We start from the raw sequence: 24114 nt of genomic DNA on the forward strand, positions 1-24114 counted from the left end.
TGAAATGTGTTTGAACCAACCCTGTCTCCTCATTTTGGAGATAAATTGACCCGTGAGTATTTCTCTATGCCCAGATACCTTTGATGCATGATTCCCGTTTACAGCATATACCCTGCAATTTACTAGTATTTTCGTACACTTCTCTGAGTATTAGCTTCCAAATATTCCATTCGATAATTCTGGACGTCGGTTTATCTTCACATAAATTTGTACTTTGTTTCTTAATATGGATAGATCTGTGTTGATTTAGGACAGTCAAAGTTCATAGAACTATTGTGATAAACCTTTTTCTTGATTGTTGTCTCTTTTCCTTTGTCCCTCAGTGAGAGACTTTGCTTGGTTTATCGTGTGGTACCGAATGTTCTCATTGTCAAGAAATGTTAGTTGAAGTGAATTGTTCTACTCTAACTGAAGTTCTGTTAGGTTCAACTTGCATTAGCTTGATCACCTCAAGAATCATGTCTTTGGCTGTTCTTCTGAGCAGGAGATCTTTCATGGGATTACTTCGGAATGTGTTGCAAGAATATAAGCATAAATTTGGAAGCATTGTCTATCGTAATTACAATGCCGATAAGCTTTATAAGTCTCTTAAAGTGATTCTTGGTGAAGGGCATACATAGAAGCTGCGAAGAAGTAAGGGCCACCTCGATCCTAGATCCGAAGAGCATACGTAGGCAGCCCATCTTGACTTCAAGGGAGGAAAGCATGCTCTGCATAGAATTTTGGGATTCTACTTTACTCTTTACTTGTATCGTATTATTTTGGACATGTATATGAAAACTTATGTCCAAATGTGCATGTACATCTGGGGAACTGTGAAAGCTGAACTTTTAAAATAAAAACTTACTTTTTAACGTATTGTTTGAAATTACATATTATGATACTCTCAAAAAAGTATTGGAAGAGAAGGAATTCAAGCAATTGCTTCCTTGTTGTACTGAATAACTGGCCATGTAGCTCTAGGTCTGCATTTATAAGATGCTGGGCTCGAACCCACTGTCGACAGCCCTGAAGTGCATGTTTCACATTTTCACAGCAAACAAATGGTGCGAATGTACCTTAATTAAGGCCACAATTGATTCCTTCTCATTCCTAGCCATTTTTAGCTCATCATCGCCATATGACCTATCTGTGTCGGTGTGAAAGAGAAATGGTAGAAACCATCAAATAAACAATATGCCGTAGGTTATGTTCAATTAACTTTCATTAATATGGCTTAAATTTATTATTAAAACTGGCCACTGTTCCTTGACTGATAATTACATTCAAACTATTCACCTTTTTGTCTCTTTGATAAATCAAGGAAACTAAATTTTATGTACATAGTCAATGAATATTTACATTCTCATAAGTTCCATAGATTCATACTTTAGGAATATTTGTTGCTTCAGTTAAACTATTGTAGTTAGGATACATCTAAATGTGGCTTAGAATTATTGTAGAATAGTTATTTTATTAGTAAATATCATTCTTGCTTTATTATTACTTAATCTTTTCATTCTATTGTTCCTGTTAACCTGTTGCAATTTGGATAATGTAAGTCCGGTTTAGAATTGAAGTGTAGCTATGTAATTAGATTTTAAGTTGCTCGCTTTGGAAAGGCCAGAAATCTCATGACATCAAAGATGTCTGTGAACTTATCTGCCAGGTTACATCCAGCAGGAATGGTGTTGATTTCATTGTGTGCGCAAGCATGCAAGATTGAGTTGCTGAGTTGCAGCGCTATTTCGACAGCCTTATGTGAATTACATTCGACGTTGCATCCTCTCGAACTTGTGTTTTATATGTCACAATCTGGCTGTGATGACCTGGATAAGGAAGAGCATTGGCAGGAGCTACGAGGTCATGTTGCAGCGTATCCTGAAGATGAGTTTCCACTTCTCTGTGATGACCTTAATGCGCATGATGGTCACTAAGAATTTTTATAGCTGCCATGGTGGTAATACCTTCGGTATCTGATATGATGATGGAACTCATATTTGAGGTTTCACTTGTGGTGACTGCAGCAAGCAAATTGACCTTACCGTTGTTCAGCACCGTGATCTACGACGAAGAAAGGATGTGAATGTCATATCATCTGACTGTATTCCACCTCTGCATAAGGTAGGCATAGCGGATTTAAGGACCTCTATGCCCTCGAGAACATCAACTGGTGGAAGACTAGAAGGAGACCCTAGCAACAACAGAAATTTTCCTCTTGTTGATCTTAATGCATTTGACAACATGTAGACACATTCTACAGATCTTTCACTGCAACCGTCACAGTAAACTTGGGTACGATATAACCTAATTCCTCTTGTATTGAATATCTAACGTTCCTATGGATGATTACAGTCCAAGAAGAGTTGTAGGATAAGACGAAGGCATACTGTATATAAATTGGCTTTCAAAAAATACTCCAGAACACAGGGAAAGAATTGTCTTTGAGGAACCTGTGGCTAAGAAATCTGTCGCTGAATCGAGACGCACTGACTGTAATGACCTGTGAACAAGGTGTATCAGAACTATACTGACAGAGAAATCAGGGATGCTCTTCGTGGAATGTTGAGAATGATGGTGCAGTCAGATTCTCGGGGAAATGTTTCCTTTTGAGGAAATTAAAGTGACCTTGTTACTTCCGGTCATGCAGTTCAGATTGATGAACTTGCTCTATTTGCTATGTCAGAGAGTCAGCCGCTGTGCGTCAGGAAATAGAAGGCAGGGGAAGTGAAATTTGCGGAAATAGGTAATTCTCGATGCGAATGAACAAGTTTCTCGTTCTTCTTGCATAGTCGCTTCCACACTCCGGTAGGCAGTTTACAGTTTGTTCTACACGAATTGACTACTATGTGAACCCTATAGAAAGAGAAGACATCTTGTAACAAGAATACAGGCAGCCACACACTACACATCCTGGACATGATCACTCACTACTACGCCATAGTGAACTATACACCAAAGTAGGAGGGGGCCTTATTGAACATACACTGTATCAAATCATTGGGCGTGTTGATTCCTTCATTCAGTATTTCATTGAGTTTACAATATTATGAGGGAAGGAATACCCAATCTTCGAGCATGTTAATTAATATAGAATATTACTGCGACAAACAGACGAGAGGAGAAACAATCTGGTGCTTTCCTTGACTTACATGTGTGTCTTAAATACAGTGTGTTCTTTAACTGTGTGTGCAGTTACGGCTATTAGATAAATGGACTGTGGATATTGCCTGTTAGAGACAATCCTTTCGAAGTCGTATGAGGAAGCATTATCTCTGTCTGCCCATACACTCCACAACATCTCCCTAACCCTGTCTTCCCTGAAAGGCGGCAGCAGCTCTTCAATTTCAATCGCGCACCAGGAAGTAACAATTTAACCTCATTTTCTCAAAAATATAATTTTTCCCGCCAGTCTGATTGAACCATTATTCTTAACATCATACGAAGAGCATCCTTGAATTTTTGTCGGTGTAGTCCTGATAAACTCTGTACACCACTGAGTTCAAGGGAAGAAGATGAGAACTGTTTTCCATCTGACGAAAATTGACACAAGTATTGAGCACACTGTCTGCATTAGAGACAAAGATGACCAGTGATTAGAGGACAAACAAGAAATCCTCAATCATTGGCAACAACATTTGTAGATATTTCCTGCATTGAATTACCACATCACCCTATTCCTGATGGTAAGTCCCATCTTATGCATCACATCAAAGGAAGTGGAGAGTGCCATTAGGAGTATGAAGGACCAAAAAGCGCCAGGACTGGATGACCATCCAGCAAACTTCTGGAAGATGAGGCAGTTTAAAGAACTCATTATCAACTGGCTGACAAGCTTATTCAGTGCCAGAGTTGACTCTGGCTCTGTTCCCAGTCATTGGGCTGTAAACATCCTTGTGCCTATTTTTGAGCAAAATGACGATTCAGCAGAATGTGCAAATTACCATCCAAATTGCACCCAATTGTACATGAGAAGATCTTTTAGAGTAGCCTTCATTATTGACTGGGTGAAATCGCCGGCATTATTGCTATCCAATGCATCTTCATTAAGGGTGTTGGAACAACTCATTCAATTTTCACTGCCAGAATGCTAATTGAAAAGCACTGAGAGCACCAGCCGGCAGTGTACATTGTCTTCCTTGATACTGGAATTAATTTCAGCCGTGTTACTACGGCTTGTTGCTGTGTACGGTTGTGAAAGTTGACAGATTAAGAAAGGTATGAAGTAGCAATTACACAACATGGGAATGTGTACACTTCATTAGTCGATGCTCATCGCAGCCATCCCTCGTGATGCATAGGATATCTCACCAATGGTATGATCATGTCCTTTTGCAGTACCTGACGCAGTTGACAATTTCACTTAATCCTTTAAAATTACGTTACAATATCCACTATAAGGAACATTGAAGGTAATATACAAAAATTTTAAACTAGAAATGCTGCTGGGATGGGTAAAATTTCTTGGCATATACGAAAGTCAGTTCTTTGAGATATTGATTAGAGTATGTGTGAAACAGCTATACCAGATGAATGAATACTTAGTGTAGTAGCACTGTGTATAGAGAAAATGTGCTAAGCTTAAAGCTAGTAATTACACAATAGCCGTCTCGACTTGTGTTGCATGCAAGCTCTTGGAATGCATTCTTTCTGATTATGTTATACACATTTAAGAAATTACTAACTTTCATGAGCGACTTGATTAGACTGGGCATGCCCTCAAACAGTATTTTACACTGACTCTTTAGATCGTCATCATGACACCACATCTGACCGAGCTTCTCAATCAAGCCAATTTTTGTCGTTATTTTTCTTTGGACTTTTCTTTGCTATCGGCTAAGAATATTCTATGGGGTTCATGTCTTGACTGTGTCTAGGCTTTGTGGCAAGGAGGCCCATCTTGCATAAAAATAAATTCACTTTGGCCAACCTACTCTTGCACCTGAGCTACCAAACGGGTTCTTAATACTATACTGTTCACATCTCATAGTTCCTTCTACAATATATAATCGTCCACGGCTATACCAAGAAAACACACTCCAGACCATCACTGAAGTTGGATGCCTCACTCAATCTGGATGGAATGCTTCTCCTTATCTTCTGACATATTGACTTGTCTCTTCTTCGACAGGAAATACCAATTCGTCACTAACGCAAACCTGAAATAAATAAAACAAATAAGCCTAGCATTAAATGCAATAAGCTGTAAGGTTTAAAAGAAGAATTTCATACATTTACTGTGCTGTACGGTTACATCACTTAGATTGGGTTGTAATGGAATAATGAATGATAATTTAGGAATTACAGTAAATGTCATGGACTTGCCTGTTTCCATTCATCAGATGACCAATTCTGGAGAGTCATGGCACACTGGAACCTCTTTGCAGCCATAGCAGGAATAAACTTTGCTTTGCCTTGAGGTCATCTTGCTTTCATTCCAGCATTAAACAGCTCTCGCCTCAGAGTCCTGGCTAATACAAATGACCCATACTCTTCTAATTTCTTACGTAAATCCAAACTAGTAACCTTGCGGTTGTTTACTGACAAATTAATTGGTTTTGCTTCCTCCTTGGGGTTGGTTTCTTCTTTTGCCCACAGTTTCTAACATGTTGTTGACAATTTTTCTTGGGCCGATGACCTTCGATGTTAGGCCCCTTAAAACAACAATCATCATCATCATATTTTGTCTTCCCGTTATCTTCACATTTTAAAATTCTACTTACAGATTGCTGTGGTATTTGCAATCTAGAATCTATTTCTTGTTGTGAATGACGTTTCTCAAGAAGTAGCTCTCTGGCAGTGCCTTTCTTGGCGAAAGGTCTCTTTGTCTTCCCATAACCTCAAAATTTGACAGTTCTCTAGAGCCACTCTTAAGAAATACAACTGAACTCCTGAATAGTATCAATAATACATGTAATCTACAGAATGCACAGTCTTAACAATAGGTCACATTATTTACTTCCAAACAGCAACAATATGCAGATAATAAAGATAAACAACAGAACAAGATCACTAACAAAAATGACACAAAACCATGTGAATAATGAAATTACATTGTGGTTGTCACCGTAGCCACTGTATGAAAAAATACAATAGTGTGGACCAGGATATCCCAAGTGGAAACTTTGCCTCCAAACAAATTCAAGGATTAGGCTATAAAGGTCAATAGTTTACATAAAGGTAGAAATATACCTTTTACCATTAACATTTGGCCACGTCTGGTGTATTTCTACAAAATAGAACTCAGAGCATTAGAGTAGGTGAAACTTAATTCGATCCTGTAACAATTATGGGATTGGGTCCCACAGGGCAGTATTATGAGACCTTTATTTTCTGATATATTAAACAATATGAATAATGAACTGAAATAAGTGATGAGGCTCTTTGTAAAAAATAAGTTTCAAGATTATGAGTAACTGAAAAAGACCTTGACAATATTGTAAGATGGACATCGGGCAATTCTATATTTGTAAACGTGGTGAAAAGTCAGTTTCTTTGTTTCACAAATAGAAAGAGTCCTCTCCGGTTTTATTATTGTAATGATGGGTGAAATTTCTTCATGGGGATCTCTGTAAGTACCTAGCTATTCATAATAAGGATATAGCTTCATTATGGTAATCATTTAAACATATTGAAAATAAAATTTACAGGTCTCTTAATATGATTATGAGGTTTTTTAGGGGTTGTAAAGGAGAGGGCATATAAATCTCCAGCAAAGCCACAATGAGAGTGTGAGACCATCACCAGTATTACTTGAGTAGAGAACAGGAAATGATCCAAAGAAATAGCTCCATTTCTTGCGGGTGATTTCTAACAAAAGAGTTGTGTTACAGAGATGTTGCAAAGTTTCAGCTGGGGAGACTTGGAGAAAGGAGACAAGTTGTTTGATTAAGCAGTATATTCTGAGATGTCATAGGAGAGATGGCTTGGAATGACATTAGTTGATGAATACATTTAAATCATGTTCTTTAAGTCTAGGAAAGGTCGCAACATGAAGATAAGTTTGAATTCAAGGGGACAAATTTTGGCAAATGTTCACTTATAGTAAGACGATTTAGTGATTGAAATAATTTGTTTCATATATTTCCACAATCTTTTTTCTATTTAAACAACCAACAGCCCTAATTGCTGTGGTTTGATTGATTTATTGATCTATTCATTCATTGATTGGGACATTAACAGATTTATGCTTTTGGTCTTAATGTGATGTACAGAGGGGGATGATGGATATTTCTATGCTTATGATATAAGCATTGTCCACTTGTTGGGAAAGTGGTGGGAGTACTGTGGGATTATTTGATATTACAGTGAAGTGTTTTTGGAAAGAAAGTAAATAGAAACATGGAAATGAACAAAGAGGTGACAAGTCAAGTCATATGTAGGAAGATGGGAACAGGGGAATATGAATATAAGAGGATGATGAAAATGGCTAGTCATTGTGGAATTAGGGATCTACAGAAAGAGAAACAGAAGCAAGGAATCGTATTAGGCAATGATTTGGAGATACTGCTTACTATTATTTATTTTCCTAAAATTGTGCATGTTGACATACACGTATGTGTACTTATGCTATGCTGAATATTCACAAATATGTAGGTGATTTTAAATTTACAAATTTGCAATGTTCCTCCCTTTCTATGCTAGTGTGTCTACTGCTGTCCAACAGTGTGTTCCTTTTCATGTTCTTATATCTCATCAATTGTTTGAAAAGCAGTGGCAAAAGGGACTCAGGTTAAAACACAGCAGGTCATTATGCAAGTTAGGTTCCAAAAAGGGTCAAAAATCAAATAAATAAGTAAATGCAATGTAAATTTTAACCTAATAGAATTTGTATAGTATTATTTGAAGTAGTTGCACAAGTGGTATGTGTGTTGATTATGTTTGTAAAACAGAAAATATTATGAGTAAGAGTTTGTAAAATCTATACATTTATTAAGGATGAGCTGTGTGCTTAATAGAAAAAAATAGCAAACATTGTATAATACTGTTTTTAGGAAATTGTCTTCTTCTCTGTTCTTTTAAAATTTAGTGCTTGATAATAATGTATTTTTGTGTACCATTTGCCACCAAGGTAGACACCTCTCTTGCATTTAATGGGATTTTCATTTGATTGTTCCTTTCCATTATATATTTTTTAAATGGGAGATAAATTAATTATACTCTTCATGTGCCACTATGAAATTTATTTTCTCAGCTGTGTCTATTTTAGGCCTATATATTTTTATTTCCTTACTTCTTTATTCTACTTTTCTTATTTCTTACTGACAGCCTTCTGAAGATACTAAGGAGGAAATATTCATAGAGGAACATACTGATGATCAGCTGTTGCCATACATCAAAGAAGAAACAAAGTATGTATTACTACAAGTCCTATAAAATATGGAATATGTTGTACCTATTCACAGTTGTGTTCAGTAGTGGTTGGTTTATCTCCAAAAGTGGCCATTTTCATCAGTTCAATCCTGTCTCTACAAGGTTACATTTAAACACTAATATCTGAAAATTCTATTGGTTAAAATTATCTAAAATATTCAGGAACTTTAAGATCATTTTTAATGTTCCATCTTGTACTCGTAGTTTTATTCAATATATATCTACAAAAACAATCTCTGGTAAAGCTAGATATTTTTGAAGTGTATTTGTTTACAATACCTTTAAGCAACCATGAAAACGTGTTTGTTCTTTCACTTTCTCTGCATCATTTTTTCATCACATTCGTATCATCTGAAATGCTATATGAAACTATTGCTTCCAGATATTCTGAGTAATATTTTTATACGTTCATGCCAACAGTGACACACAGAAAAAGCGGTATTTGTAGATTAAAAATTAAATCTACAAATTCGAAATTGTTAAGTTTTATGTACATTGTAAACAATAAATATTTTAAACTAACATAATCAGTTTCATTAATCAATATAATGATGGCTGAGTTCAATAATGTGATGACTCAAAGAATGTCATTTTGAAATTATTTGATTAGATTCCTTTTTTCTGAACATTTCTGTTCTCTTGTGTGTTAAATCAGATTCCTCCATTTGTGGATGCCAAAGCAGATAATGTGTTGTAGAAATGAAACTTTGAGGTCAGTTATGCTACATCTTCGGTATCATAGTTTTCAAATAACACTTGTGCATTGTTGTAAGCATAAAAAAATTGTGCTATTGAATTTATGTTCATTCCAGTGATGTGGTCACATTTTCTGATTCATTTTAGTGTTCATTGTCAGTCAGGTGCTTCTAGTGTGTTGATTGCAAACATACTTACACAATTAGTATTAACTAATAAAATGGACAGGTACAAGTGGAGTTTTAAATTTGTGCAGGTTGCTAAAAAAAATCAGAATTCTTCAAGTAAGTGAATTTATTATCTCATAAAAGTAGATAAATAGGCGGTACATTATTGCTTCACGTCTGTAGGTTTACCCTGAGAGTGCCCTACACGTGACCCCGGGTGGTGCTAAGAAAGCAATAACTGTGGCTGCTGGACCTATCTTTTTAAAGATCCTCCACCAATGGCAGAAGTATTTCATGGAAATGGCTCTTCTCAGAGCTACCAGGCAAGAAACATCGGACCTTTCATCCATGTTTTCGAGCTTAACGTAGAAAGCATCAGCAGAGCAAAATGTGACTACCTGTCCAAAGTTATCCTGAATAATAATATAGATGTTGTGGGTATACATGAAATCCATACAGCCAATGAAGAAGAGTTTCGGAAAAGGGGCTGCATTAATGGTTACACAGCTCTTGGTGCAACATATCACAGTGGACATGGTATAGCTACTTATGTTTGTAATAATATCCAAGATGCCTCACTGCTCTTTCAAAACGAAGACGAAGACATCCATTGTGTTGCTGTGCGAGTGGCACATGTTACTATTTTTAACATTTATAAACCCCCAAACGCACAGTGGTCAGGTACCATACTCCCGACTGCTCAACACCCTGCAGTTTATATAGGCAACTTCAACAGCCATCACGAACTATGGTAGTACTCGGATGACAATGATAGTGGAAAGAAACTCGTAGAATAGACAGAAATGAACAATCTCCTTCTGATTTTTTACCCAAAAGATCTTGGTACTTTCCAGTCAGCTGCATGAAATAGGGATTTCAATCCTGACTTGTGATTTGTTAGCTGCAATGAGGGAGGACAGCCCTTACATACCAGTCGTAAAGTGTTCAGACATTTTCCCCACAGTCAACATGGCCCCATTATAGTGGACATTGGCATCAAAATTCCTGTTGTACGGTCAATACCACATGCTCGGAGGAACTTCAGAAAAGCAAATTCGTCAACATTCACCACTGAACTGGATAAATGTGTTCGGTGGATTGCTCCCAAGCACAATTACAAGCGTTTCGTAGATGCAGTTATGATGGCGGCTAAGAAGAGTATGCCATAGAAAAGAATACATCCCTGGTTGGAATGTAGAGACTGATGCACTCTATAACGAATATCGGCATACTGGTGATGAAGACATAGCTAATGAACTTCTTTCCAGCATGGATACTATCCGGAGAGAACGGTGGATTGAGACAGTGGAGAATATCGACCTAACTCATTCCAGTAGAAGATCTTTGGGGCACCGCAGAAAACTTGGAGGAAGGACACCTTTGGTGAAGCAACAGCCTGGAGTTACTCCAGATGAAGTAGCATCTCACATCGTCACAACTTCCCAAACTCCATCAGATAAGAAACATACCAAATACATACGGCGCCAGCTCCAAACTCTGGAATCAAAACACCATGCACATCAAGGTATTCACAACCGCTTACGGTGCAAGACATCAATGCTGCTCTCAAAGACGTTAAACCAAGTACAGCTCCAGATTTTGACGACATTCATCCAGAATTTCGCATTAATTTAGGGAAGAATGCAAGAAGTTGGCTGTTAAGGTTTTTTACCGACCTTCTACAGAACAGACAACTCCCGGTAGAATTCAAACGAACGAAAGTGATTTCCATTTTGAAACCAGGTAAGCCTGCCAATGACCCAAGCAGTTATAGACCAGTTGCCCTTCTTTTTGAGAGGCTATTCCACAACAGAATCAGCGCAACTATTTTTCAGCGTATTACAGTTGATCAAGCTGGATTCAGGCCAAATCGCAGCTGCTGCGAACAAGTGCTTTCACTTACATTCCACATGGAAGCAGGTTTCCAGAAACAACTCAAGACCTCAGCTGTATTCATTGATCTTACAGCAGCATTTGACGCAGTCTGGAGGGAAGGATTAATTTACAAGCTTCTCCGAATTGCACCCAGTAGGACCATCGTGCAGGTTATAAGCAATATACTCAATGACAGAAGATTTGGAGTGTGTATGGGAAATAGTATGAGTAGAGAAAGGAAGCTCAAAAGTGGATTACCTCAAGGATCGGTATTGTCTCCCCTACTGTGCACTTTGTATATCTCCGATCTCCCAGAAACATCATCGCAAACATTTTGTTATGCTGATATCATAACACTAGCCACTCAACATCGAGACCTTAGTGTGACAGAAGAAGTGCGACAAAGAGACCTGATTTCACTTGAAACGTACTTCAAGAAATGGCAACTGTGTCCTAACTCTAACAAAACAGAAGTGTCATGTTTTTACCTGAATAATCGCAAAGCTGGCATTAAACTTCACATACGTTTTTGACACCAGGAACTTCGGCATAGCAGCTATCCCAAATATTTGTGGATTACACTTGATCGCACACTATCATACAAACAACATCTTATGAATCTGTCAAAAAAGCTCAAAACACGTAATATTATCCTTCAGAAATTGTATGGCTCAAGTTGGGGTTCATCAGCAAAGACTTTGATCTGCTTTGGGACTGGTATTCTCGTGTGGTGAGTACTGTGCACCAGTTTGGCTGGATAGCCCATATACAAGACTAATTGGTACTCAACTGAATGTTAGCTTGCGCTTAATATCTGGTACTATCCAGTCCACATCCCTTTATTGGCTCCCAATTCTGTCAGGTATAATGCCACCTGTTTTAAAAAGATAAAATGCTCCCATCCGAGAGTTCAAGAAGATAGAAATGAAGCCTCAACTGCCTGTTTTGGATGATATTCCTGTTCTCAAGGTAACGAGGTTGGAGTCACGACACCCATCTTTGCATAATGCTGTCGCATTGGCTGATGGGAATTTTCACCCTTTAGAGGAATGGAGAAGTCGCTGGAAACTTGCCACAGACAGTTCCTTACACAACATCTTTTCTGGTGAACATCATCTACCGCGTAAGATTTGGACCACTCTGAATTGGGTGGGAACAAATCATGGACGACGCAGGGATGCCCTTTATAAGTGGAAATATATCTCATCACCAGCGTGCGACTGTGGTGCATCTTGACAGATGATTCCCATATTGTAAGTGAATGTACACGACGTTCCTACACAGGTAGCCCGAGTGACTTTTTCGAACCAACAGAGGAAGCCATACAGAGGATCACTCAACTGGACATTCTGCTATAAAACATGTTTCTTGTCTGTGTACATTTGTAAATACTATATATTTGTATATATGTATCTAACTTGTTGCCCTATACTAATAATAATAATAATAATAATAATAGGTAAATAACGTAGTGATATAATATTCTTTCAAAAGTGTAATTATTGTCACTGACCTTACAAAGTACCACAAGTGTATGTCCTGTTTTAAAACATTTAATGCAGTAGTGTTTTTGAACTGTAATTGTGACATCGCTAATTAATTTTTTGCTGTCACACCTTTGTTGGTTACTGTGTGAAATGATCTTTGATAATCCGTGGGAAATGATTGTATAGTCTCGGATTGGTGCTCTTAACCAAGCCCTTGTATCAGCAGGTCATGCGATGGCTAGTCATAGCCTAAGGTTTGACTTCAAACCAGATTTGTGATGGAAACTATGAATCCTGAATGGTTTATTTGATTTAGTGAGTGGTTAGAGTCTTCTCGGCTCTTATGTGATGCACTGACTTGTTCCTACTGTACTCTCACAACTAGTGGCAAGAAATATTCATGTCGGTCCTCAGAACTACCAAGTGCCAGCTCACACTTTCTGTTTCTTTGTAATTCATGTGTAACAGGACACAATAGGCTACGTTAGAGAACAATCTTGTATTATGACCACCAGTAAAAATGTTGCTTATGAATCCTTTTCACACACAAAATCATATTTCTATTTTTGATGGAGTCTAAATAAGCTTTCTACGTTCTAAACATATTTTGTGCAGAGACCAGCAAAGCGACATGCATTTTATGTGTCTTCTTTTTTCATGGCATATATGTCAGAGGACAGTCCATTGTCTACGTAGCTCAGTCCATTTTACATCATAGATTTTAGATGCTTCTGAAGGATTCAGTCGACCGGATCTTATCTGCCACTTCCCACTTTGTTTTAGATCTCACCTCAGGCGCTATTGTTTCCTCACTCTCATTTCAGCAGTCTACAAATATCATGCCGCAACTTAAATGACTTCCTTGAAAATGTCTAAACTATTTGCCATGGCAGTTGGGTATTGAATTAAGAAAAGATTTTAAGATTCATAAAATTTCCTAATTGCTGACTTGTGGAAATACACGTATTTCTGAGGTTACCAATTAGTGATGAGATTACCTTCCATTTGTGGAGAGACACATCGTCCTGAGCTAAATAGTGATGAGGTTTACTTCCGATTGTGTAGAGACACATGGTCCTGAACTAACCACTTAGTTATGTGGCTTCCTTCCAGCTTTAGAGCGTTGAGTGTCACATGGCCCTGAGCTGACCACTTTGTGCCACTCCTCCATGGTCTTCATATTTATAGGCGTGATCGGAGTGAAAATAACAAACTGATTAATATGATCGTCTGCTGTCTATGACGTATGTAAGCAGAAATATGAATTGCAAAATTCTATTCAGGCTAGAATACACTGACGGAATCCCCTCTTGTAGGTACTCGTAGAATTTCACCGGATATTCAAACTATCCTTCCCATTAAACACAGATATACCCATTTTTTATTTTTTTGAGTTATAAGTTTTTCTTCACAATGCATTTATAAGAGTCACTTAAACACGAAATCCAGAAGCGTTCAGACATTCAAACACTATTTTGTGAAAATAAGTTTTTATAGATATCGGACATAGGCATTAGGGGAGAAAAATTGAACATACAATAAACTAATTTGAATGTTAGGATGTGTAAAATATCCATTGCATTTCATTTTTGTAACAGAATATTCATCAGTCTGCATCTGGTGGCAGGGTCCGGTGTTGTGGTTCATTGACTCCAGTTAGTTCGGTCTCGGGCCATGTCTGCATGTAGTCTTCCAACTTTCAGGCCGTTGTGCACTTTAGCAGTCTATGCTGTCTGGTTCGTCCCTAGCGCCTCTTTTCACCGACTTTCTGTGTAATACTCTGACTTTCCCAATGTATCGTCCTCTACACGCAACACATGACCAAACCAGCGCACACGCCTTTCCCCAATTTTCTTCTGGATCGCTGCAATGCCAAAACGTTTTCTAATAACATCATTTGAAATGTGATCTAGTCTAATTATGCCAGCCTTCCACCTAAGCAACTTTGTATCCATGATGCTTAGTTGGCGTTCTACCTCTAGAGCTGGTCAGCATTCGTTGCCGTAGAAAACGACAGGATGGATATCGATAGGACAGATATCAGTTCGGTAGAACTTAGTTTAGAGATGGCCCTTCATCCAAAGTTCGGAAGGGCGCCTGTTGTCATTCTCCACTTCAGTCAGGCTTTATATATCCTTAAGTTGATTTCATCAGTAAGTCGGCCATAATCATAGATTGTGGAGCCAATATACTTAAATATCTCTACTCGTGCAATATCTTCAACGTCAGCATGCATGGTTCCAACTTCTCGATGATATAATGCAATGTATTCTGTCTTTTTCTTGTTGGGGCGCGGGGCTTATTGCGCTAGTCGATTGTTCCAGTCTTCTGTTTGACGCTGCAGGTCTAGCTTATTCTCTTCAGCCAAATGATATCATTTGCTTAGAGAAGTGCCCATGGTATTGGACTGCGCAGGTTTGTGGTAATTATGTCCATCACAAGAATAAGCTGCAGTGGTGATAAGCCGGGGCCTTGATGGACTCCTACAGTTATGCGGAAGTCATCAGACGCTCCTGCGGCAGCTTGAACACAACTCATTTGTTCTTTGTAGAGCAATTATACCCTCTCAGGAAGGTGCTCTGGAATGCCATGTACTTGTAGGGCTGACTGATTAGGTCATGAAGTACCCGATGGAAGGGCTTCTAAGGGTCCAGAAATTTGTGATGAAGCCTCTTATTCTTTTCACAGTATTTCTCAAGTAATTGTCCGGCAGCATGGGTTTCTCCTATTGCGTTACAATTTTACACAAATCCAGCTTGGCTTGTTGTATGTTTGTCTAAATCGCTAATCCTTTTGTCGAAGATTTGTTCTAAGTCTCTCATTGCGAGGCTCAAAAGTATGTTCGGGCCGTGATTAGAAAAATTGGCAGGGCTTCCCCTATTTCTGAATTGATAATCCGTCGCTAGTCTGTTTTTGACCTTCTTTGATGATATGGTTGAAAAGCTTGCTTTAGCCACACTGCTGCATCCCCCCATTGAGAGAAACAAAACTCTGCTTATAGATAATCGGGACAGATGGCTTTCCCTGGTTTCATTTCCTTCAGCATAGTCTGGACTTCAGTGACGTCATTTTCCTACATTGGGCCTTCAACAGCGGAGGTGATTAGGATTGGTAGATACGGAAATTCCATGATTGAGATGTTGTCAAAATAGTTCCACCAGTGTACTCGCTCTTCCCGCCTGTCCAGTAGCAAATCGTCTGTTTCCTCATTGATGCCGTAAAAACGTTGGACTTCTGACGTTTTGCGATGGCTCGATTGACTAGCCGTTAAAAATTCCGCTAGAATTCGCGCATGTCATGTTTCACATATAGACCTGCCTACCGGTTTGATTTTGTTACGGCAAATACCTCCTTCATTTTACGAGTGGCTGCCTTGTAGGCATTCCAACGAGCAAGAAACTCGTGGTACAACTGCTTCTTCAACCGTACTGCATATTTAACATCTTCATTCCTTGGCCATATGTCATGTTTAATCCTTCGTTGTCGTCGCCCTGACTTAATTGTTCCAGGAATAGAGCGAAAGGCGTCTTTCAGTTTAGTCCGGCTCACTTCAACTATGGTGATTTGTGACTCTGTAACTTTTGCAACGACGTTAGTCTCCTTCTTCAGGGGCAACCATTTGATCCCAATTTGTCTATTTCCTGTGAAGTATTGGGCTCTTGGTGACTTTATCCACAGCTTAGATGACTGGTCGTTGTTGCATCGCAATTGATTTAATAAGGGACAACTGTTATCTCTAGAACATCTTCGAGATTTCACCCACTCACAAGGATGTAGTCAATGCGAATTGGATGGGAGCCACTGTAGTACAGAGTAGATGAATATCACTCTTTTTGAACCGTCTGTTTGCGGTGTCAGTTTCTGCATAATCGCGAATTTGTTGGGCATCGTCGTTCTTTTCTCCATGTCCATGAACGCCATGGACTGTTTGTTCTTCTTTCCTCGGTCCGACACGTCCATTCAGATCAGCGGCAGCGATAAGATCGTCAGCGGTCTTCTTGTCAGGCGGTGCCCAGAACGCATCTTTGGTTTCCATGCGCACGTCAGTTTGTGGAGCGTTGCGCTGAATAATTGGAATTTCCTTCTCTCTCCAATGCGGACGAGTTACATCAAGCGATTGTCAAACTTTTGCACCTCGGAGACTGAACCGTCAAATTTAGCTGATATGACAATGTCAACACCATGAGCTGTTCTTCGGTTTCTGTTGTACACCAGTTAGTAACAACACCTCTTTTCACATGAATTTTCTCCATTCCATCCTTTTTTCCGCACCTCTCAGATGCCTACAAGCCTTCTCTCAAGTGCAGTGGCGTATTCGCTACTTCACCCAGGCATAAATCAATGATGGGGTACAAAATGGGGGTACTAGCATGGTTAGCCGTAACAGCCCGTGCGACGGTAACCCTAGCATACTTTTCATGCTGACTGGGCACTGCCAATGCGCGTCCCTTCCAGGGGCTGCACTAACATTGGCTCCGATACCATGAGTAATATTTCTGTAATGATGTAACGGCATTATTTTACGGCCGGCTTGTCTTGAAGCATTTAAGTGCTCATGACGGAAGGTAGTAACGCACCTGCGGACATGGAGAACAGATGCCTTTTGCAGCCACTCCTCTAGAGAAGAAACGCTACCCTCTTTTCTGCATTAACTTCCAGAAATTTAGTGTACCTCTTCCGCCATCTGGTCCCTAGTGAACGACTCCATCTCCGCCAAAGTTACCATTAAAGACTTTGTACATGTTTGGTACGCGAGAGCTTTTATATTTTGCTCAAGTTCATCGGCAGGCCAGCGGGGAACCCGTATCCGTCACCTGGGAAGTGCCACGTGTTTCAGCAATATAGCTGGTTGGTGTAGAATATTTATCAATGCTAAATGAAACATTATTTTACTGAAAACTAATTGTGAACCTGATAAATTACTTGTCACAGGAAGAAGGGTTACAGACTTTTGCACCTTTGCTTGGTGTTGATATGCCACAGAACGCATGACATACCATGCAGTGTCGTATTTTCTGCCCCCTGTTGTCTAGTGGTGTCAACATCAATATCTTGTTTGATGATCAAGAGATTTAGTCTGTCATATCTGGAATCAATGTCCCCCTTTCATTTGTCCACTTTTTTTCTCCAAAGAGGGCAGTAACAATACATGGTCGAGCCTCCCATTACTTTGCTTGTGAGCCAGTCATGCATTCGACTGGGCCATGTGAATTCAGTTCATACAGCATGAATTGGAATGTACCAGTCAATGTTACGATATATTTTAGCCTGCGTGATCGATTTTCCCATGTCGCAGTTGTAAGCGGATCTCACCTTTAACCAAGATATTTGCATTTCCCGCCCTTCTTCCGTAGAATATGTAGAACTACTCTGTGGTGGGGAGACAGGCTCAGAATTGGATGCTATCCAACTATGTTATGAATCCACTAAAAATAATCACGTTGCCTGTGATCTTTTGAAATAAAGAGAATAATATTCCTTCTTTTACATAGCAGCAATATCCACTACGGTGCAATTCAACGTCTTTGTCATCTCGAATTTTTTCTCAAGCCTTGATTTCCATGCTCCTTCTATCCGTATTGTTAAAGTAATACTTGTAAGAATATTCAAGGGCATGATAGGTTGCGTTTGGTTTCAAAATTAGCATTTTAGGACATTGTAATAAAACGCTACCACCAATGCCATATTCTTTGTTGCCTTCATAATGTCTTTAATAGCAGTGTCTCGAGGAGAAAAGACAGTATCAATGCTAGCGAGAGAGCCGTCGTATACTTGTTATATTTCAGCTTTGCCAGGATTTCATCGTAATTAGTGGCTACCGTGTTAAATACAGGAATTAAGACGTAGACTGATGTAGTACATGGTAGTAAGTAAGAACGTCCTTGTATAAACCTACCGTCTTATATATAGGTTGGCTATGTTTGATTGCACATCAAAGATACATATTTCGGAAAATCGACACAGTGACATAATTTATTTATTTATTTATTTATTCGTATCAGAAGCATACATTTTACATTGCATAATGGTACTTAATGACATACATATCAAATAGTGTCTGCCCAAAATTTTGCCAAATCACGGGCATTAGGTGTTGCAGCCATCAAGTCCTCTATTGTGCATCTTAAAGGACACTTACTACAGTTCATGAAATGGGCTGTGGTTTGGTCTTCACCACATTCGCATTGCCTGGATGTGCCAGGAAAGCCCCACTTTACCATATTGGTTCTTGATCTACCAACCCCAGTGCGAAGCCTGTTCAGCGATTTCCACGTAGACCAATGTTCCTCGTGTCCTGGGGGGAGATGTTCAATTGGTAGCATCCAATCAGCAAGTTGAGGATTTCTAGTTCTCCATAATCTCAACTTGGTTGAGTGACATAATAAAATGCTATAGTGATATAAAAATGTACAAATACAATATGTATATTTGTATGACAAAATAACATTCATAAAAGATTAGCCGTGTTTCAACAGATCTTGCTGAATGTCGGCAAACGTTCTCAATTTTATTAACATCTACAGCACAGACATTCTCTCAAACAACCTCAAGAACAAGGTCCTTTACAAAAGTTATTACTTCCCTGCAACAAAGCGCAGAGTGCTTCAACAAGATCAAAACTCCAAAGCATAGGCCGTTCTTTGTGTAGGAGAACAGACTACGGATTTCGATAGAATAATATGTGCTGGATTAAAGAGCTTGTATGAGTATTTACCCTTTTAGGCTGGACCACTTCTCATGCTTTCTTCAAATGAGGTTGTCTACTAACTCGTACATTTCTAAACCGTGACAAGTTTCTTGGGCCTGATATCGTGATGAAGAAAAGACGCAACATATTCTCGTAACAAGTGAGAGCTTTTGAAATTTAACCTCAGATGATGTTTACTTTCAGGAATGTAATGTTTATGAGTAACGAGCTCTCTGCACTGGATATCAGTGATTGGAATGACCAGTAGCAAATCCCCTGTGTTAGAGTTGTAGTGGATTTGGCTGTTGAACTATTGGTCACATGGTTTTAATTTGTCACTGTAGATCGAGACCCGAGGTGAGCTATAGAGATCATCAACCTCCGGATGGCGGATCATCTAGTTACAGGTGTACTGTGTGCAGTGAAGTCCGGGCTAGGAAGTTGGACCTCTTGCGACATCTGAAGATACACAAGGAGGATCGACCCTTCAAGTGCGATCACTGCGGAAAGGTGTTATGTAGCCGAAGCAGCTTGTCGAAACACCTCAGGATCCACCCGCTCCAAGTGTGCGGATTTTCTGATAATTGCTTTACAAAGAGGAAAATGCTGACTGGGGACACGCGATCGCATAAAGGTGGGATTATAAACGAATGCTCAGTATCTCATAAAAATTTCAGGAAAAGTCCAGAATATATGCGGTCTCACACGGGCGAGAACCGATGCTGCAGCAACGTCTGTGTAAAATCCTTCAGCTGGAAAAAACTAGCAGGTCACATCGGTATTCAGACAGGCATCAACCCTCCCTTTTGCACTGTATGTTGCAAATCATTTGTCAAGAAAAGCAGTATATCTTATCACAAGCTGACTCAAACAGGAGAGAAGCCAAACAATTGCAATGTCTGTAGCAAGTCATTCATACAGGTAGGCAGTCTAACCGGTCTTATGCGGACCCATACAGGCGAGAAGCCACACAGCTGCAATGTCTGTGGCAAATCATTCATACAGAGAGGTAACCTAACCGAACATATGCGGACCCATACAGGCAAGAGGCCTTACAGCTGCAATGTCTGTGGCAAATCATTCGCAACGAAAGGCAGTCTGACCGTTCATTTGCGTACCCATACAGGCGAGACGGTATACAGCTGCAATGTCTGTGGCAAATCATTCATAAGGAGTGGTAAGCTAACCGAACATACGCGGACCCATACAGGCAAGAAGCCTTACAACTGCAATGTCTGTGGCAAATCATTCATACAGAGAAGTAACCTAACCGAACATATGCGGACCCATACAGGCGAGAAGCCTTACAAGTGCAATGTCTGTGGCAAATCATTCATACAGAGACGTAATCTAACCGAACATTTGCGGACCCATACAGGCGAGAAGCCTTACAGCGGCAATGTCTGTGGCAAATCATTCATAAAGAGAGGTAACCTAATCAAACATATGCTGATTCATACAGGCGAGAAGCCTTACAGCTGCAATGTCTGTGGCAAATCATTCATACAGAGAGGTAACCTATCCGAACATATGCGGACCCATACAGGCGAGAAGCCTTACAGCTGCAATGTCTGTGACAAATCATTCGCAACGAAAGGTAGTCTGACCGTTCATTTGCGTACCCATACAGGCGAGACGGTATACAGCTGCAATGTCTGTGGCAAATCATTCATAAGGAGAGGTAAGCTAACCGAACATACGCGGATCCATACAGGCGAGAAGCCTTACAGCTGCAATGTCTGTGGCAAATCATTCATACAGTTAGGTACCCTAACCGAACATATGCGGATCCATACAGGCGAGAAGCCTTACAGCTGCAATGTCTGTGGTAAATCATTCGCAACGAAAGGCAGTCTGATCGATCATATGCGGACCCATACAGGCGAGAAGCCAAACAGGTGCAATGTCTGTGGCAAATCATTCATACAGAGATGTCACCTAACCGAACATATGCGGACCCATACAGGCGAGAAGCCTTACAGCTGCAATGTCTGTGACAAATCATTCGCAACGAAAGGTAGTCTGACCGTTCATTTGCGTACCCATACAGGCGAGACGGTATACAGCTGCAATGTCTGTGGCAAATCATTCATAAGGAGAGGTAAGCTAACCGAACATACGGGGACCCATACAGGCGAGAAGCCTTACAGCTGCAATGTCTGTGGCAAATCATTCATAAAGGGAGGTAACCTAACCAAACATATGCGGATTCATACAGGCGAGAAGCCTTAGAGCTGCAATGTCTGTGGCAAATCATTCATACAGAGAGGTAACCTAACTGAAAATATACGGACCCATACAGGCGAGAAGCCTTACAGTGCAATGTCTGTGGCAAAGCATCCGCAACGAACGGTAGTCTGATCGATCATATGTTTACCCATACTGGCGAGAAGCCATACAGCTGCAATGTCTGTGACAAATCATTCACAAAGAAAGGCAACCTGACCGATCATATGCTGACCCATACAGGCGAGAAGCTTTACCGCTGCAATGTCTGTGGCAAATCATTCATACAGAAACGCATTCTAACCGGTCATATGCGGACTCATACTGGCGAGAAACAATACAGCTGCAATGTCTATGAGGAATCATTCATAAAGAAAGGCAAACTAACCGAACGTATGCGGAGCCATACAGGCGAGTCATAAAGAGAGGCACACTAATGGAACATATGCGGTCCAATACAGGCGAGAAGTCATACAGATGCAATGTCTGTGGCAAATCATTCACAAGGAAAGGCAGTCTGACCGATCAAATGCGGACCCATACAGGCGAGAAGTCCTACAGCTGCAATTTCTGTGGCAAATCATTTACAAGGAAAGGCAGTCTGACCGATCATATGCGGACCCATACAGGCGAGAAGCCAAACAGATGCAATGTCTGTGGAAAAACATTCATAAAGAGAGGCAATCTTACCGAACATATGCGGAGACATACAGGCGAGTCATAAAGAGAGGCAAACTAACCGATCATATGCGGACCCATACAAGCGAGAAACCTTACAGTTGCAATGTCTGTGGCAAATCATTCACAAAGAAAGGCAGTCTGACCTAACTGTTCATATGCGGACACACACAGAAGAGAAGCCATACTGTTACAAAGTTTATTCCACTGAAGCACAACTTGTAGGATTCCAGCAAGGTATAGCAGATATCCTGGATTCAGGAGGTCAATTGGACTGTATCGCGACTGACCTGTCTAAGGCATTTGATAGGGTAGATCATGGGAGACTACTGGGAAAAATAAAAGCAATTGGACTAGATAAAAGAGTGACTGAATGGGTGGCTCTGTTTTTAGAAAATAGAACTCAGAGAATTATAGTAGGTGAAGCTTTATCTGGCCTGTAAAAATTAAGAGGGCAATTCCTCAAGGCAGTATTATTGGACCTTTATGTTTTCTTATATATATCAATGATATGTGTAAAAAAGTGGAATCAGAGATAAGGCTTTACGCAGATGATGTTATTCTGTACAGAGTAATAAATAAGTTACAAGATTGTGAGCAACTGCAAAATGATCTCGATAATGTTGTCGGGTTGTTGCATTTTCAGATTAAAGCTCGCAAATGAGCTGTTTTCATTCAGTAATGCCTGCTATACCGCACCCATATCCAATCCCTCCTTCAACGATAACGCCCCTTCCTCCCCAACATCAATAACCGAACCACCGCCGTCTCAATCTATATATGTATGATTGAGACGGCAGTGAACCGTACTGCCGAACATTACCTCCACCACTACCACGTGAAAGGGTTTGACAGCGGCATAGGTCCTACCCTTCCGAGAGCCCGTCTCAGACTGAATACTTTTGCCCTCCACTCGCGTGGGCGCGCTGTTGTACATCACGTCACTCACCCTAAGCCCACGTGACGAATACGGCAGCTCCTATTGGCAGAAACATCTCCCGATTGCTATTGATCGATTTGAGTTTGACAACTTGGACCACGTGGGACGACCACGTTTTTGACGTTTGTGACATTTTGCTTTACTTTGATTTGTATGCGTATATCTGTTATCTTCGTTTGCGTGTTTGAAGAAAAAGTACAAGATATTTGAGGTAAGCATCCTTACTGTTATTGTTTTACTAATCTCCTGAGGCCAGAACATGAAAACATACCATACCAAGGCAAATGAATTTCGGATAATTTGAAACATAAGTGCGGCCAGTATCCAGTATTCGGGGGATAGGTTCGAACCCCACTATCGGCAGCCCGGAAAATGGTTTTCTGTCGTTTCCCATTTTCACACCAGGCAAATGATGGGGCTGTACCTTAATTAAGGCCACGGCTGTTTCCTTCCCATTCCTAGGCCTTTCCTGTCCCATCATCGTCATAAGACCTATCTGTGTCGGTGCAATGTAAAGCAACTAGCCTTATCATAGTTGTCCCCCTGTGGGTAGGGGCAGTTGAATAACAGCCACAGCATCCTCTGCCTGCTGTAAGAGACGACTAAAAGGGGTCCCATGTGGGCTCTGTACTTGGGAGCTTGGGTAGGCGACCACGGAGCCCTTAATTGAATTTTGGCACTGCTTCCGCTTACTTGTGCCAGGCTCCCCACTTTCATCTATCCTATGTGATCTACCTCGATCACGACCTGTTCTTTTCTGCCCCCGATTGTAATATGTATGGAGGCCTAGGGAGTCTTATTTTCCTCAAAGGGCATGGTCCTTCTTAGCTGATACCATCATTTTTCCTAGTGTCAGCCCCCTTCCATTTCTTCTCTCCGATTACTAATATATATAGGGGATGGTTGCGTAGTTGTACTTTCTCATAAAACATTGAACTAGATTTTAGGCCCTTTTAATCAACAGGCATCATCATCTTAAGCAAGGAGATTTGTGGTGAGGGCAAG

At 40.2% G+C, this 24114-nt stretch overlaps 1 protein-coding gene across 1 annotated transcript; it reads left to right on the top strand.

Annotated features, from left to right (window-relative positions):
- Positions 1–20291: 20291 nt before the first annotated feature.
- Positions 20292–21497, top strand: LOC137503293 (zinc finger protein ZFP2-like). The gene is made up of 2 exons (XM_068230839.1): positions 20292–20862; positions 20947–21497. The coding sequence occupies exons 1-2, from the start codon at positions 20292–20294 to the stop codon at positions 21495–21497; spliced, it is 1122 nt and encodes a 373-aa protein (XP_068086940.1).
- The last annotated feature ends 2617 nt before the right edge of the window (positions 21498–24114 follow it).

The sequence above is a fragment of the Anabrus simplex genome, chromosome X (assembly GCF_040414725.1).
Source record: "Anabrus simplex isolate iqAnaSimp1 chromosome X, ASM4041472v1, whole genome shotgun sequence".
Taxonomy (NCBI): domain Eukaryota; kingdom Metazoa; phylum Arthropoda; class Insecta; order Orthoptera; family Tettigoniidae; genus Anabrus; species Anabrus simplex.

Bases quoted from the DNA above. Each gene is read 5' to 3' on its own strand.
- LOC137503293 (XM_068230839.1), top strand. From the start codon at position 20,292: ATGCGGACCCATACAGGCAAGAGGCCTTACAGCTGCAATGTCTGTGGC. The intron at 20,863-20,946 runs GTAGTCTGACCG...TCATAAGGAGAG, and splicing joins CAAATCATTCGCAACGAAAG to GTAAGCTAACCGAACATACG.